This window comes from Vanacampus margaritifer, chromosome 1, assembly GCF_051991255.1.
Source record: "Vanacampus margaritifer isolate UIUO_Vmar chromosome 1, RoL_Vmar_1.0, whole genome shotgun sequence".
Taxonomy (NCBI): domain Eukaryota; kingdom Metazoa; phylum Chordata; class Actinopteri; order Syngnathiformes; family Syngnathidae; genus Vanacampus; species Vanacampus margaritifer.
Genome location: NC_135432.1, coordinates 8,715,403 through 8,729,103, shown reverse-complemented (window position 1 = coordinate 8,729,103; position 13,701 = coordinate 8,715,403). Strand labels below are relative to the sequence as shown.

Genomic DNA, 13,701 nt, shown 5'->3' with positions numbered 1-13,701 from the left:
TATATAATAACTGGCCCAGTGACATTTTTCCCCCTTTTATTTTAGGGACACATTGTTGTTGTTTTTTATTGCGGCGAAATGTAGTTCAGTTCAGTTGCGCTGTCTAGCTTTTCGTGAACGACAGTTTCCCTAACAACATTAACATGATGACGTCATTAATGTGAGCCGCAGGAAGTGGTTTCAGCGATTCTCTTGGTGCTGGCGATTGTCTCAAAGCAGGTAAATATGACTTACTTAGCTTTAGTCTGCCTTTCATTGCCACTTCATCTTATGCTTTAACGCATATTTACTGTATCTTTTCATTTACGAGTGAGGAGAGCTCTTTTTCGCCCTTTCGTATTGAATTAATACTTTCCATCATGTTGCACTGCTAAAATCGTAACTTGCATACGAGCGTTACCTTTGCTTTGTTACCGTATGCGTAAATTTCACATACTGTACATTGCTAAAAAACTATATAAAATATAAACACCTAAACATACTAAGCCCCTATTGTTCTTACCGAATACAGTATATTTAACAATATATTTAAATCTCCCTCACAAGTGGAATAATGTTAGTCTTCTAAATATATGACTTACTTTATTTAGCCTTTGGTAGCTGAGAACATGCTTTACAAGTTTTACAATTGTTAATATTACGGGTCTACATGCAAATAAACAGCAGCAGCATTTTAGGTGATACTATTTCACCCTATATCTTATAAAACAGTCAATTAAATAAATGAAACTAAAAGATAAATTTTGTAAAACAACATTGTCCATAATTTTTCAGGATGCCCCTTCCTGCAGCACTGCTGGCCCGCTTGGCCAAGAGAGGAATTGTGAAACCTACAGAACAAGGTTAGGCGCTGAACAAAAACACATTAGACCAAAATACCCCAGCGCCATTTCAATGGATTTAATTCCTGTACCATATGTCGTTTTGTCGTTCTAGGGGCAGATGAGGAGATTATTGCTGAAGATTACGACGACAACAATGTCGATTATGAAGCCACCAGGGTGGAAAGTTTGCCGCCAAACTGGTATAAAGTGTTTGACCCCTCTTGGTACGTATTGCTTGATTTCTGCAAAAAACTCATCCAGACAAATGTTTTTACAAATCTACTACGCGTAATTTGATGGACAATAAAAAGTTATTCTCTTCATAAATTGTATTTTTTGGGGGGTTTTCAGATAATGTAGCGTTCTAGAATAAGTTGGAAGTCATTAAAGCCGTAAAGAATATAATACATTTCTATTTTCATGATTATGTAGCGCTAGGTGGGGGGAAAATTAGACCATTGCAGAGTAATTACCTTACTAGTAGTTTATCTGATTTTCCTAGGTTGATAAAATAAACATGTTTGCTTTATTCTAGAAACTACTATCAACCTAAATTCCAAATGGAAATATTGTCATTTAGCATATTTATTTGCAGTAAATGAAAAATAGTCCAGGGTTTTCCTTCTCTATGATCTCCCCAGGTCTGTTAATCTTTTTTTTCTCTTCCTTTTGTCAACATAGTGGTCTTCCTTACTACTGGAATGTGGAGACAGACTTGGTGGCCTGGCTGTCGCCAAACGACCCGTCTGCTCAAATAACAAAAGCTGCTAAGAAACAAAAAGGTTTATTACAAAACAAAGACCCCCCCACACACACATCCCCAAAGTTAGTATGGTTTTGATATTCGTCCTAACTTTGCCTTGAATTACAGCCGACGCGGGGGACAACAGAGTCGAGCGCCAGTCTGAGAAGACGGACAGAGAGCGGGACCGAGATCGCGAGCGCTATCGAGACCGAGATCGGGAAAGAGAGCGCGAGCGTGAGAGGGATGAGCGCCGCGAACGAGACAGAAGAAAGCAGAGGAGGGACGACGCTGCACCCTATAACAAGGCCAAAAGAGGTCCACTCAAATCTATTTTGCATTTTCACCCACAGAATATTATGGTCTGTGACGATTTAACATACATTATAAAATGAACCTACAGCCGTCGCTTTCTGTAGGCGTAAAAAGCAGGATTGAAGAGGATTTGACATGAAATAGTTTTTAGCAAAAATGAGGGTGAGTTTGAAATAGTTCGTGTTTTGGCACTTTTCAAATTTACTGTGCTAGTGTGACATCATCTAGTGGCCTAGAGTGGAATTACACCCCAAATAAAAAGACAGCAGAACAATTATACAAGACGTACCAAAAACAAATTGTGAATGAAATAGCAGGACTGTGGACCCAGAATTCACAATGGAGGGGGAGGTTTACTGCACTCCAAATAACGTACAAGATTTTTTCCAGTGCTAAATACCGTTTGAATCTTCGCACACATACATTTGGAAAACGTGGTAGACAAACAATTCAAGGTTGTCTCTTCTCAGGTAAAAAAGATGATGAAATGGACCCCATGGACCCGAGTGCATATTCTGATGCTCCAAGGTACTCCGTCATGACACATGACTTCCTGGTCCTGTTGTTTGTTCCCAAGTGGAAGTAATCCAACTTGAACAAAATGTTTTTGTAGGGGCTTGTGGTCAAGCGGCCTTCCCAAACGCAACGAAGCGAAGACGGGAGCTGACACCACGGCCGCCGGGCCACTGTTTCAGCAGCGGCCGTACCCGAGCCCGGGCGCCGTACTCCGCGCTAACGCAGCCAACCAATTTGTCAAGGAGTAACATTTTGCTCTTTTTTTTTTCTTGATGTAAGCAACGAGTGTTAGCTGGGGAGACAGATGTTTTATTTAACATCTTACTGTTAACAGATGTTACTTCATTTGTCAACATTGCTGCTCCAATTGATAAAAGGTTTTTCCGTTGGTGGCAGTTTGCTTTTATTTCCATGTTATAGTTCTTAAACCAAAAAGAACCAATGTAAATATGTTGCTTGTGACATAATCTGAATGGAACGTTTGTCAGTGGAGCCATTTGAGGACACATTTTGCTAATTAATTCAAAGATAACGTGGCGACTTATGTGCTGGTTTAGTAATTGAAACCGGGGCCGACTACTTTTACCTCAGCTTCACTTAGTGAAACGATTACTCTTGTGCAAATTTCGGATTTTATTACAAACATTACAAAACACTATTTTGTTGTTCCAATAAGATATTGAACCATTTGCCCATTTTCAGCAGTGGTCTGTCGCTCCCAAATAGTGACAAATAAAGTCATAGCCCAAAGTGAAGAGTTTCCTTTCATGTCTGTCAAGCTGGACCGTCGCTGTGCACTTGTTCTTGTCCCGCTGCAGAACACGGCCCACCTGCACAAACGAGCACGAAAGGCCGACAACATGACTTCAGACACATTCAAATGATCCAAGAGTAAATCCGAAAGGACTTTGGACTCACCTGTCCCCGATGCTCCCCGAGTACAACCATGATGGTGTCATATTCACTTTTGGGCACAATTGTTTCCAACATGTTCTGCTTCACATCTGTCACAAGACAAAAAAAAAAAAAAAGGGTCACAATTCAGTTCAAGTAATATTTTGTCATAGAGACCGGCTATCGTTTGCATTTGAAATACGAATACCCCCCAAAACATTTTCTCTGATTTGGGAAAATAATGTCATAGCAATTCTTTCCCCCCCAATATTTTTTTAAAGGAGGATTTTTTTTTAAATCCCTATTGATTAATTTCAAATGGTGCAACCCCAAAAAATATTTTTAACACCGGATAAACCTTGTTGATGCAATCCAACTTTAGTGAATCACTGATCTATTGAATAATAATAATAATAATAAAAAAGACAAATCTATGGACTTACCATCTATCAGTTTTCCTTCTTCAGTTAGACAAATGCACGTAGATGGCGTTAAGACATCCTCCACGCGCATCTGAAAGAAGACGATATTATAATGTTAGCAACTTGGCTTTATTTTGACCTTTGATATTCAGGTTTAGTTTAGTGTGAGACTTGTGAGGGACAAAATGTACCGTTGGAAGGAGATGAGAACTATAAAGCAGGACACCTCCCACAATTCAAAAATAGGTTTCGTTTTCCAAATTAAATTTATTGATTTTTTTCTTTCTTTCTAAAGGACATTTTTTAATGCTATGAGCCTCTTTCCAAGTATTTTGGACTCATACTTTGTGGTCCACTTACGGTTTCAACTATTAATGTAGGCAATTATAGTCACGTCAAGTATTTGCTGTCAGGCTCTGTCCCTTTCCCAAACCAATAGGGGTCCACTTTATTTATTTATTTTCACCATGAATGATTCATGGACGTCAATTAAGAAAAAAAAATGTCATGAATATCCATTTGTTTGTTGTGTAGAAGGAACGATTTTTGATTCAAAATGATTTGATTGACAATGATTTTTGCTTCAATCTATAGATGAGCAATGAATTGTAATGATCTACTCCAGTCTGACTCGCTAATGCTAATTAGCGCGCTACTCGTGGCACTTTTATCACTCAAAAGAACGGCTCCACACTGCAAAAAAAAACAACTTTTATTGGAATAACTTGATGGTGACTTTTTCCTTGTCTACAACTTAACAGTGTATTAGACCGCGTGGAACCACACTGCCACTCAGAGGCCAAACCAGGAACAACATGAACAGCTTTTCAAATAAAGGCACACACAGACAAAGGCAAGACAGTATAAAATTATTTAAAGAAAATCGATTTTGGGACATTTAAAATTGATTCTGAATCGTACTAAATGAGAATCGCGATTCTTAAGAGAATCGATTTTTGGGCACACCCCTAAAGAGCAGTTGAAAAAAGTGACCAAAGTCCCCCCCCAAAAATATCATATAGAAAACGTGGACATTTTTGTCCGCTGTGTCGTGAGAGTTTAGTCAATGTCAAATATGTGCCTCATCTCAATGCCGGTTGTGAAATAAACGATGCTCGGGCTGATTGGCCAAATACCTTTGAGTTGTAGTATCTGCCCCCCTTGAAATCTTTGTCCACAAAACGAACTTTCAAGTCTCTCTGGAGCCAGGAGGGCGGCGCCTTTGCTTGCCTCGCCTCTTTTTCTGGAGGCGTCTCTCTGGAAAAAGAGCAAACGTTTTTCTTTATTAAGTTGGGTAGCACAAACAATGCATATTGTGTGCTTTCTATGGACAACGGACGGACCTGTCGTGGCTGGATTCTCCGGGTTTTCTTTTCCTGTTATTTTTTCCTCCGACTCTTTCGGAAGACGCTCGTTTGACCTCGTCTGTGTGCCGCCTCTCCTCCTCTTTTAGTTTGGTTTTATGGGCTTTGCTGAGACGGCCTGGTGGGGAGAAACTCTTTGTTAGTGTTTTATATGATAACTCGTACGGTTGCAAAATTCACGGGCACGTTCCATGGGAATTAAAGGTGATAAATCAGGATTTTGCTGAATTTAAGACTGTTGGGTGGGAAATATATTTTAGTGTAATCCTGACTAAAATATCCAGATTGAGCAGTTGAATATCTATGTCACGGGTGTCAAACTTTTTGTAGTTCAGGGGCTTTATTTATGTGAGCTGGACCATCATTAACTCATTCACTCCCAGCCATTTTCACTGAAGCAAACCCCTTCGCTCCTGGCTGTTTTACTGAATTTTGATTGGTTTTGCAAGGCCCACAAAATATTTATTGTGTTCTATTGTTATAAAAACATGGAACCTACCAAAAGAAAGATTAAAGTCTCTTCTTTCAAAAATCAATTTTTATCTGTTCCCGTTTTGCAGCAATTAGCTTTAGAATATAGCTAAGTTTCATCATTATTCACAAATCTATTTAGAATTGTGAGTAATTCATTTCAACATGGCCCTGGTTGATCTTTTTTGCTCTGCTGCCATCTGCTGGTCATTTGTGTGATAACTAGCATTTCTTCAATCGTTCTTTGCGGTCGAGAGGCAGCATCAAAGCTTTCTGTATGCTCTAGCATTAAAAAAACTGACAAAAAAACGTATAAATACGTCTTTGGGACACTTAAAATATTTAATTTAGAACTTATTTATTTTTGGGAGCAAATTAGTTAAAATCATAACGTTAATTTCAAAATAAGTCCCCCCCCCCCCCCCCTTTGCCTTAATGCATAGCAATACAAGTCTATTAGGAAAATAGTCATGGAAAGTAAATTATGTGTCTTGGCTCAGTAAAGATTGGGAAACACTGAATTGGGGCTGCTCCAAACAATTACTTTAATAATTGATTAATCTATTGATTCTTTTTTTTAATGAATCAGATAAAACATTTTTTTTTACAATTTCCATTCTTTCATTCAAAAACAGCACCGTATTTTAAGTTGTCAGTACAGAAAATGTACATAGAAATTAACTGTGATTCAGTAACTTGTTTGTTCTGGGACTAGGGATGTAACGATATCCAAACATCACGATATGAACCCGACAACATGATAATTATCACGATATTGTGGGGAGGTTGGCGATATTAAAAAAAAAACAGTCACAATATTGTAGAAAAAAAAAGAAGAAGCTCAAACTAAAAAAAAACCTCAATATTGTGCTTTTGTACATAACAGCAATGTATATAAACAAGCTACAATCCCTAATAACACTTAATATTGAGGCATTTACTTGCTAATGCAAGCACACATTGAGTTCCTACCGCTTCACAAGCATATTACGTTCCCCTTCATCTGACCATTAGTGTGGATTGTAAACATAGAAGGGCCAAAACATGCCTTGTGAAAATTAAACTGCACTAAAAAAAACTAGCCACCAGAGGGTGCTACAACTGCACAAATGGAAATCGACCTGACTTTTTGAGCACATGTGCTGCTTTTAATATCGTGATATCACGATATTGCATTTATCGTTGCATCTCTATCTGTAACGTGCAGGAAATGCAAAAATGTCATTCATTGTTTTCTGAAGTAAAAGCAGACGTTTATAAACGTCATATTTTGATGTAGGGCTGCGGAAATCAAACAATATTTACTATTAAGAGGCTGAAATTCTGAGGGAAGTATAACAATGGCTCGAAATGATTAACAGAGTAATCGATTATAAATACGCTTATCGATTAATTGATGAACTGTTGGACATCTGCAGTGAATAAAGACAAAAAGCAGTCAAACCATTTCTATGGTTGCGCCTCCAGTCCTGACCCCAAAAACCAATCTAATCCCCACCCCCTCCACTTACTGAGGTCCTTGCCGTATCTGTCGTATTCTTTCTGCTTGACGAGCTTGACGGCATACTGGTGGACTGACACCACATCGCCACCAATCGCCAACTTGACCAAAACGCGAGCATTGTCCGTGTCCAGAGCCTCAATCTGCACAGGACAGAATGTGGTGAGAAGCAGCTGGTTGTGCATCTTCTCGTGGGAGTGATCAAAAATAGATAGTGACCTTTCCGTAGCGCTCTTTGTGCGCTCCGGACTCCAGCAGCACGCATCCGCCACGAGCCAACACCAGCCGCTCCTCCTCTTCCTCTTTGTCGCGCTCCTCGCCGGGCTTGGGCGGGCGTCGACGTTTGCCGGGCTCCAGATCCTTGATGGCGGAGCGATCCGCCCCGAGACCCAAGCCGATTACACGGGGCTTGTATTCATATGGTTTCACATCTCTGTGACAGAAAAACAAAACAATTGGTTATTACTGTTGTATAGAACTTGAAAAGGGGAACCAGATGCCTGAGACACCTTTTTTTTGTTTTTTGTGAATGGGTGGATTAGACTTTTAAGCGTCTCTCCTCCTTAAATGAAGCCCAGGAAGCACTGTAATGGCGAATGGTGACCACTTGATGGCAGCAGTTGCTCACTTTGCCTAAAAACAGGAAGACTGTGTGCAGATCCTGAAAGGTTCCTTTGCACATAGAGTGTCACTCTTGTGCTTTACTCTTTACCACACACAAAAAAAATATTGGGTTTAAGACACAAGTACAAAAAAACATTCCTGTTAATTTGCCAAACGTTTTGTAAGTAATTTACCAAATGTTTGTTGACACACATCTTCTGTAAATACTTTTTTTTTTTTTTAATTCTTCTTCGATGAAGGGAAGGACTGTTGAGACGTTTGCGATGTCACAAAAAACAAAAAATATTAGTGTCAAAGCCACTGTTGTGCAGAAAACGCATTTTTTTCTTTTTCTTTTTTTTATTTTTACAAAAAGCTAATTTTTTCCTCATTTGGTATTTTCAAATGGCGATTACTAAAGAACGGAATAAGGTAGAATCAAACTTGTTTTTTTTAATTAAAGATCAGAATCCAATCTTTCATATGATATTATGTATATTTAGTCATAGCACATGATATTCTGGTCAGCCTTGGAAATGAGTGAAAATGCTTTAGGAAAAGACGGCAATGAAAAGAGTTAAATTGAGCCACATCCTGATTACAAAGGGTGTGTAGACTTGTGCAACTATATTATCGCAGTCTTTTATTTTACTAGGAAGATTTCTTTCTTCTTTCCAATTGAATTGTAAGAGTTTCAGGTCACATTAATAATGGAAAAAGTTTTGAAATGATTTGTGTTGATCTAATTTTTTTATTGCACGAAAACCTGGCATCCAAACAGGGCTGTGTCGAATTTTCATTCATCTATGCAATAACATAGAATTGCCCAATAATTGAACTTGTAATGAAATAAACGACAACAAGACTTACTGTTTAAATGTGCGCCCAATGCCTTCCCCTTTCTTCCAGCCCATCCCCTTCAGTATTGCTAGGCCATAGCCTTCAACAGGAACTCGCTCGTAATCCTCATCTGTTGACTTGAGGTGAACACAACATAACACATATAAGCATACAATCCGACCAGCCACATAATGACCATTTGCACCATATTGATATTATGCGGTCAGTCCATCTACTCACAGGTTGTGGTCGCAGGTCCACATTTAAATGGTCTCCATCCTCAAAGCCATCAGGCACCTTGTTCTGTGCCAACAGGGGGATGGTGAGGTTGAGGTTGAGGTTCGCCTCCGACTGCAACTCCTCCAGCTTCCGCCTTGAATCTACCACAGGCAAACAAGCACAGGAAGTCAGCCGTTACTGTGAATGTGCGGTGGGTGTACTTGAGAAGGTTTTATAGACTTTTTTTGTTTGAAAAACATATAACAGCTCTTTTCTACTCTGTATCAAAATGTACTTGCAAACAGTACACTTGACGGCAAATGATGGTGCTCTGCAAGTAAACATACCTTCAATGAGCTCTTTAACAGCCTGAGCCTCCACGGAATCATTTTCGTGAGTTTTGTCTTCACTCCCGTCGCCGTTCAGTTGATCCGATTTGCGAGTTCTGTCTGCATCTCCAAGGTTCTGGTCCTCTTGGTCGGGGGCCCGCCAGCGGTTCTTCAGGATCAGAGGGATGACACGTTCCGTTGAACCTTCAGATGGCTTCGTACTATAAACATTACACAAAGTTAGCGAACTCACAATCGATTTTACACTTAGCGGATTTCTAAAAATAATAAAACTACACCCAAAACCCAAATGAAAATGTCATTTTTGACGCCAGCCTTCCAAACAAAACCCGGTTAGCATTAGCTTACCTCTGTAATTCTTTCCTGGTGATTCCGGTCAAATAATCGATGTCATCTTTCGCTGACACGGCGTCGCTGCTCGGAGGTTTGAATTTGCTCAGAGTTTTAGCAAAACCGAACGAAACTGATGTTTTCTTTTCGCCTTGGTCCTCCGAAGACGAGGGGGAGCACGAACCATTGCCGTGCGACGCCATTGAGTTCTGGTGACGTCATGTGGAAGAACAGCATCATGGGAGTAGTAGTTTTTTTCGGAGTGTTTTAAAGCGAGAGACAACAAGCGGCCAGACAACATCATAGATGGTTTTGAAAACTTTTGCACTGGGTGTAAAAACGTTTTAGTTTTTTTCTTTTGAATGCCACCTCAAAAAAACACACGTAGTCCGTAGTCATAGTGGTCAGTGTTTGGTTGTAGAAAAAAATTATATATTTTTTGTGTTTCTTGTTTGATATTTATTTACATCATTTATTTGTCTTTGGCAATTTATTATACAGCAGTGGTTACCTGAGGTTTTTGTCTTGAAAATCCATTTCCGGAAGCTAATGTCAGAAAGGAAAGAAAATGGCATTTTACGGTAAGATGCACTCTAAAAACTGTTGGGTGAAAATGATCCAAATTGGGTCAAGAATGGACTGACACAACTTTTTGAGTTATTTAACCCAAAAAGTAAAAAAAAAAAAAAAAAAGGAAAAGAAAGGGTTGTTTTGTGGGTTATTCGTTTGACCCAACTTTTTGGGTTGATTGAATAGCCCAATTAAACTGGGTCAAAAATGAACCGACCCAACATTCTGAGTTATTTAACACAAAAAAATGGGTGAAATTAAATTAAGAACCTACAAAAGGATTGCTTGGTGGATTGATCATTTGACTCTACTTTTTTTTTTCTTATTAAGATTTAACCGGGCGGCACGGTGGTTGACTGGTTAGCAGCACGTGCAGAGGACGTGAAATCGAGTCCGGGATTCAACCTTCCTGGGTGGAGTTTGCATGTTCTACCCGTGCTTGCGTGAGTTTTCTCTGGGTACTCCGGTTTCATTCCAAAGACATGCATGGCAGGTCAATTGACCACTCCAAATTGTCCATAGGTGTGATTGTGAGTGTGGATGGTTGTTCGTCTTTGTGTGCCCTGCAATTGGCTGGCAACCAATTCAGGGTGTACCCCGCCTACTGCCCGAAGCCAGCTGGGATAGGCTACAGCACCCCCCGTGATCCTTGTGAGGACAAGCGGTTAAGAAAATGGATGGATTGATTTAACCTGACAACTTCATGCTTAAAATGTGAAACTGATACTGTGAGGTACAGTATATCTTGTTAAAATGTGAAACTTACTAAACATGAAATTAATGAATTTTAATTATTATTTTTATATTATAACGCAATATAACTTTTTTTCTGGATTGGCAGAAATACGCTTCTGTAACTACAACTTTTTTTGGGGGGGGGCGCCAGAAAAAATATTTTGAGTTTACTTAATTTGAACACGTCCAGTTACATTTGATTATGGTCCATCTTTTATTCAGCAACCATGTTCAAAATAAGTAATGACGACTGCCCCCCCCCCGTACTTAAAAGAAGCGTGCGACCACTGAAATGTAGCAAATGGGAGACTTTTTTTGCTATGTGGGGAGTGATACAGCAGCAGGTAGATCTCCTGATACAAAACAAGGGGCGGTACTTTGAACTCCTTTCCTTCCCTCCCAAGCTTCCGCCCCTTTTGACCTTCTTAGTATTTGTCCTCTTCACTATTTCGACTTCCAGGAGCAGTGTGGAATCTCTTTCCTTTCTCTTGTGGACATCTCCGCGATCCGAGTCATGCAGCTTCACAGCTCGTCGCGTGCAACAATAGACGCTGGGTGTCTTGAACGCACCACGCCTGCACTTCAATGACACCTCGGGCTAAATTGTTTGTTTTGCCAATAACGCTAATTTAAATTAAAAAAACAACAACAAAAGAAAAAAGAAATGTAGCCCATTGACTGTGCCAGAAGAAAGTGGCCCGTATTGAATTTACAGCGGAGAAAGCGGAGATGGAGGTAAGAGCTTGTTCGGGATGAAAAGTGTGCTACTTGGTGACGTCATAAGTCAAAAGAGCATGTCAGGCATTGATCCATAGAGCGACACGTTTATAAGCAGCTTGCCAGATTGGGTGTGCGTGCGTGCGCGAGCATGTCAATGTGCCACCCCGCTCTCTCTCCCCTCTCTCCTCTCTCTCTCCTCTCTCCAACATCTCTCACTAGTGTCCAAATATCCCGTCAGCCGCGCGCATCCGCTCGACTTTCTTTCTCCGGGACGTGGCGGCGGCGGCGGCGGCACTCATCACTGCAGCCACCACGCTTGCGCTTTCTCCACATCAAAACATACATTCCACAGTGCAGGATTTAACGTGCACCCCCGGGCGGCCGGCAATGTATATAGACGCGTTCAAACGGATCCTCTTTGAGCGGCTCAACTGCTTGAAGAGGATGTGTGTGTGTCAGCGCCACGGCAGGTCAGTAAACTGGATTTCCACCATGCATCCCTCGCGTGCACGCGTGGAGTGGGCATACGATGTCATGTGGTGTACGGGTGCTGCGAGTCACGTGGACAGGTGGAGTTTGGGCGCAGCAGTTGATGCGCGTGAGCTTGCAGGTGGGGTTTTTTCACCCCAAAGTTTGCATCTTAAAAAAAGGTCAACGTTGCTTCTTGTGAGGGCGTCCAAGTGGTTGTTTTTTTTCCCATCCATCCATCCATTTGTTTCTATGGTGCCCTGAGATACAAACTGAATTTGTAACTCAAAGCACTCGTATATCTCAAATCATCGTTCCCCATTTAGATGAATGGAAATGTGTTTAATCCGTTCAAAATTAAAGTGTTTTTAATGTGTTTTTTTTTAAATAAGGAAAATAGCTCTCTATTTTTTTTATTTTTATTGTGTAACATAAAATAATGTTATTAAATGGAATTTAAAAATATTCAACAGTTGGTGCATCATGATTTAATGTTTCGATTCAATTAATTAATTAATTCTCTTGTGCCTGCCTTGTCCACCAGGAGGCAGTATAATATAGTTATATACTCACGCAATGAAAATCATCACCAAGACTCAGAAAGTCAAATTTCCTAATTATGACACATTTCCTTAAAATTTGTTGGATGACATCAATGTGTCTAGGAGAGATGAAAAGATTCTCTTTTTAACATAGGAAAGGACCGCATAGTTCAAATGAATTAGACTGCGCTTTCCATAACGGACATTGTGCAACGTTGCGTATTGCTGACGTAAGTCTTTAGCTTGCGGACTTTACCTGTAAAATATTAGCTTGATAATAAAATAAAGATGCAGATGCTCATTGTAGTTTTTGAGAAGGGTAGCTAATAATGTCTTTGATTGATTTTGGAATTGATTCTATGATAAATAGTAGAAAAATGTTCCGTTCATGTGGAGCCATCCCTTGATTATCCACTTGTGACAAAGGGGGGAAAAAAATACCATCGATCAGATTCAAACGAGTGTTTTTTTTCTCTCCAAATGATTATTTAAATCTTCAGCGTGAAACTCAAGTGTCTTCAACGTTGGTGCACCTTTGCATTAACTGTTGCTGCCATAACGAGTGGGTTACAACACAGCAAATATCAATGCTAACTGTTAGCCCATCATTGGTAGCATTAAGCTAGTGGGAGTATTCTCAAGACAATGTTGTTTAGAATACACACTGTTGTCTTTGTTTTATCTTTAGTGTGATATTAAAATTCTAAGTGGCAATAAACAGCTTTAAGCTACTTTTTGAGATATTGCCGCCGATTGTAAATTGAAGTGAGTCACTACCACCTTAGTCCTAACAGTGCTCATATCTCAAGTTTTTGCTCGCAAGTCAGAGCAACAAACAAAAAAAAAAACAGTAGGAATGACGGCTATCTCAAAAGACTTGTGAGTTTCGTCACTCATATCTCAAGGCCCCGCTGTATTTTCCAACATTGGCTGCCTGGTAGCATACAATGGTGGTGTATGCTGCTGCTTTTCGAGCGGACGTCTCCGACCTTCCTGTATGGAGTTTGAATGTTAGCGCGTCAGCTTAACTCCAATCCATTGCCATTGACGCCTATAAACGTCAAAAAATCATTTGAACTATTTCTATTAGTTTAACATTTTTTCCCACTTTTGTTAACAAGAGTATGAAAACCTAGACATTTAATATATATATATATATATATATATATATATATATATAAAGAAAATATTAAAAATTAGAGGCGTCAGGCGAGTTATATTTTTAATTGTTATTAATTGCATGACTTCAATAGTTAACTCACGATTATTCACAAA

General features: G+C 39.7%; 3 protein-coding genes across 6 annotated transcripts in view; 2 read left to right on the top strand and 1 right to left on the bottom strand.

The window, feature by feature from the left end:
• Positions 1 to 58: 58 nt before the first annotated feature.
• pqbp1 (polyglutamine binding protein 1) lies at positions 59 to 3,152 on the top strand. Its single transcript, XM_077576283.1, has 7 exons — positions 59 to 219; positions 775 to 842; positions 937 to 1,048; positions 1,506 to 1,606; positions 1,696 to 1,884; positions 2,352 to 2,409; positions 2,495 to 3,152. Exons 2-7 carry the CDS (start codon positions 776 to 778, stop codon positions 2,643 to 2,645), a joined length of 678 nt encoding a protein of 225 aa, XP_077432409.1. The 5' UTR covers positions 59 to 219; position 775; the 3' UTR covers positions 2,646 to 3,152.
• On the bottom strand, positions 3,011 to 9,612 carry gpkow (G patch domain and KOW motifs). The gene is made up of 11 exons (XM_077576271.1): positions 9,410 to 9,612; positions 9,059 to 9,261; positions 8,733 to 8,872; positions 8,523 to 8,629; positions 7,269 to 7,482; positions 7,060 to 7,192; positions 5,057 to 5,195; positions 4,850 to 4,970; positions 3,735 to 3,804; positions 3,316 to 3,401; positions 3,011 to 3,227 (listed from the first exon to the last, which is right to left on the bottom strand). The coding sequence occupies exons 1-11, from the start codon at positions 9,592 to 9,594 to the stop codon at positions 3,096 to 3,098; spliced, it is 1,530 nt and encodes a 509-aa protein (XP_077432397.1). The 5' UTR covers positions 9,595 to 9,612; the 3' UTR covers positions 3,011 to 3,095.
• A 1,559-nt stretch (positions 9,613 to 11,171) lies between these two features.
• magixb (MAGI family member, X-linked b) overlaps positions 11,172 to 13,701 on the top strand; it is a 79,821-nt gene continuing 77,291 nt past the window's right edge. Inside the window, exon 1 of one of the 4 annotated variants that reach the window (XM_077572184.1) lies at positions 11,172 to 11,431. Coding sequence is in view for 3 of the 4 variants with exons in the window: in XM_077572185.1 (XP_077428311.1) it covers positions 11,804 to 11,886 (83 nt within the window). In the remaining variant the exon portion in view is untranslated. Of the gene's footprint in view, positions 11,432 to 11,667; positions 11,887 to 13,701 lie in introns of those variants that run through there. The other 3 variants (XM_077572185.1, XM_077572193.1, XM_077572182.1) reach the window with 3 other exon arrangements.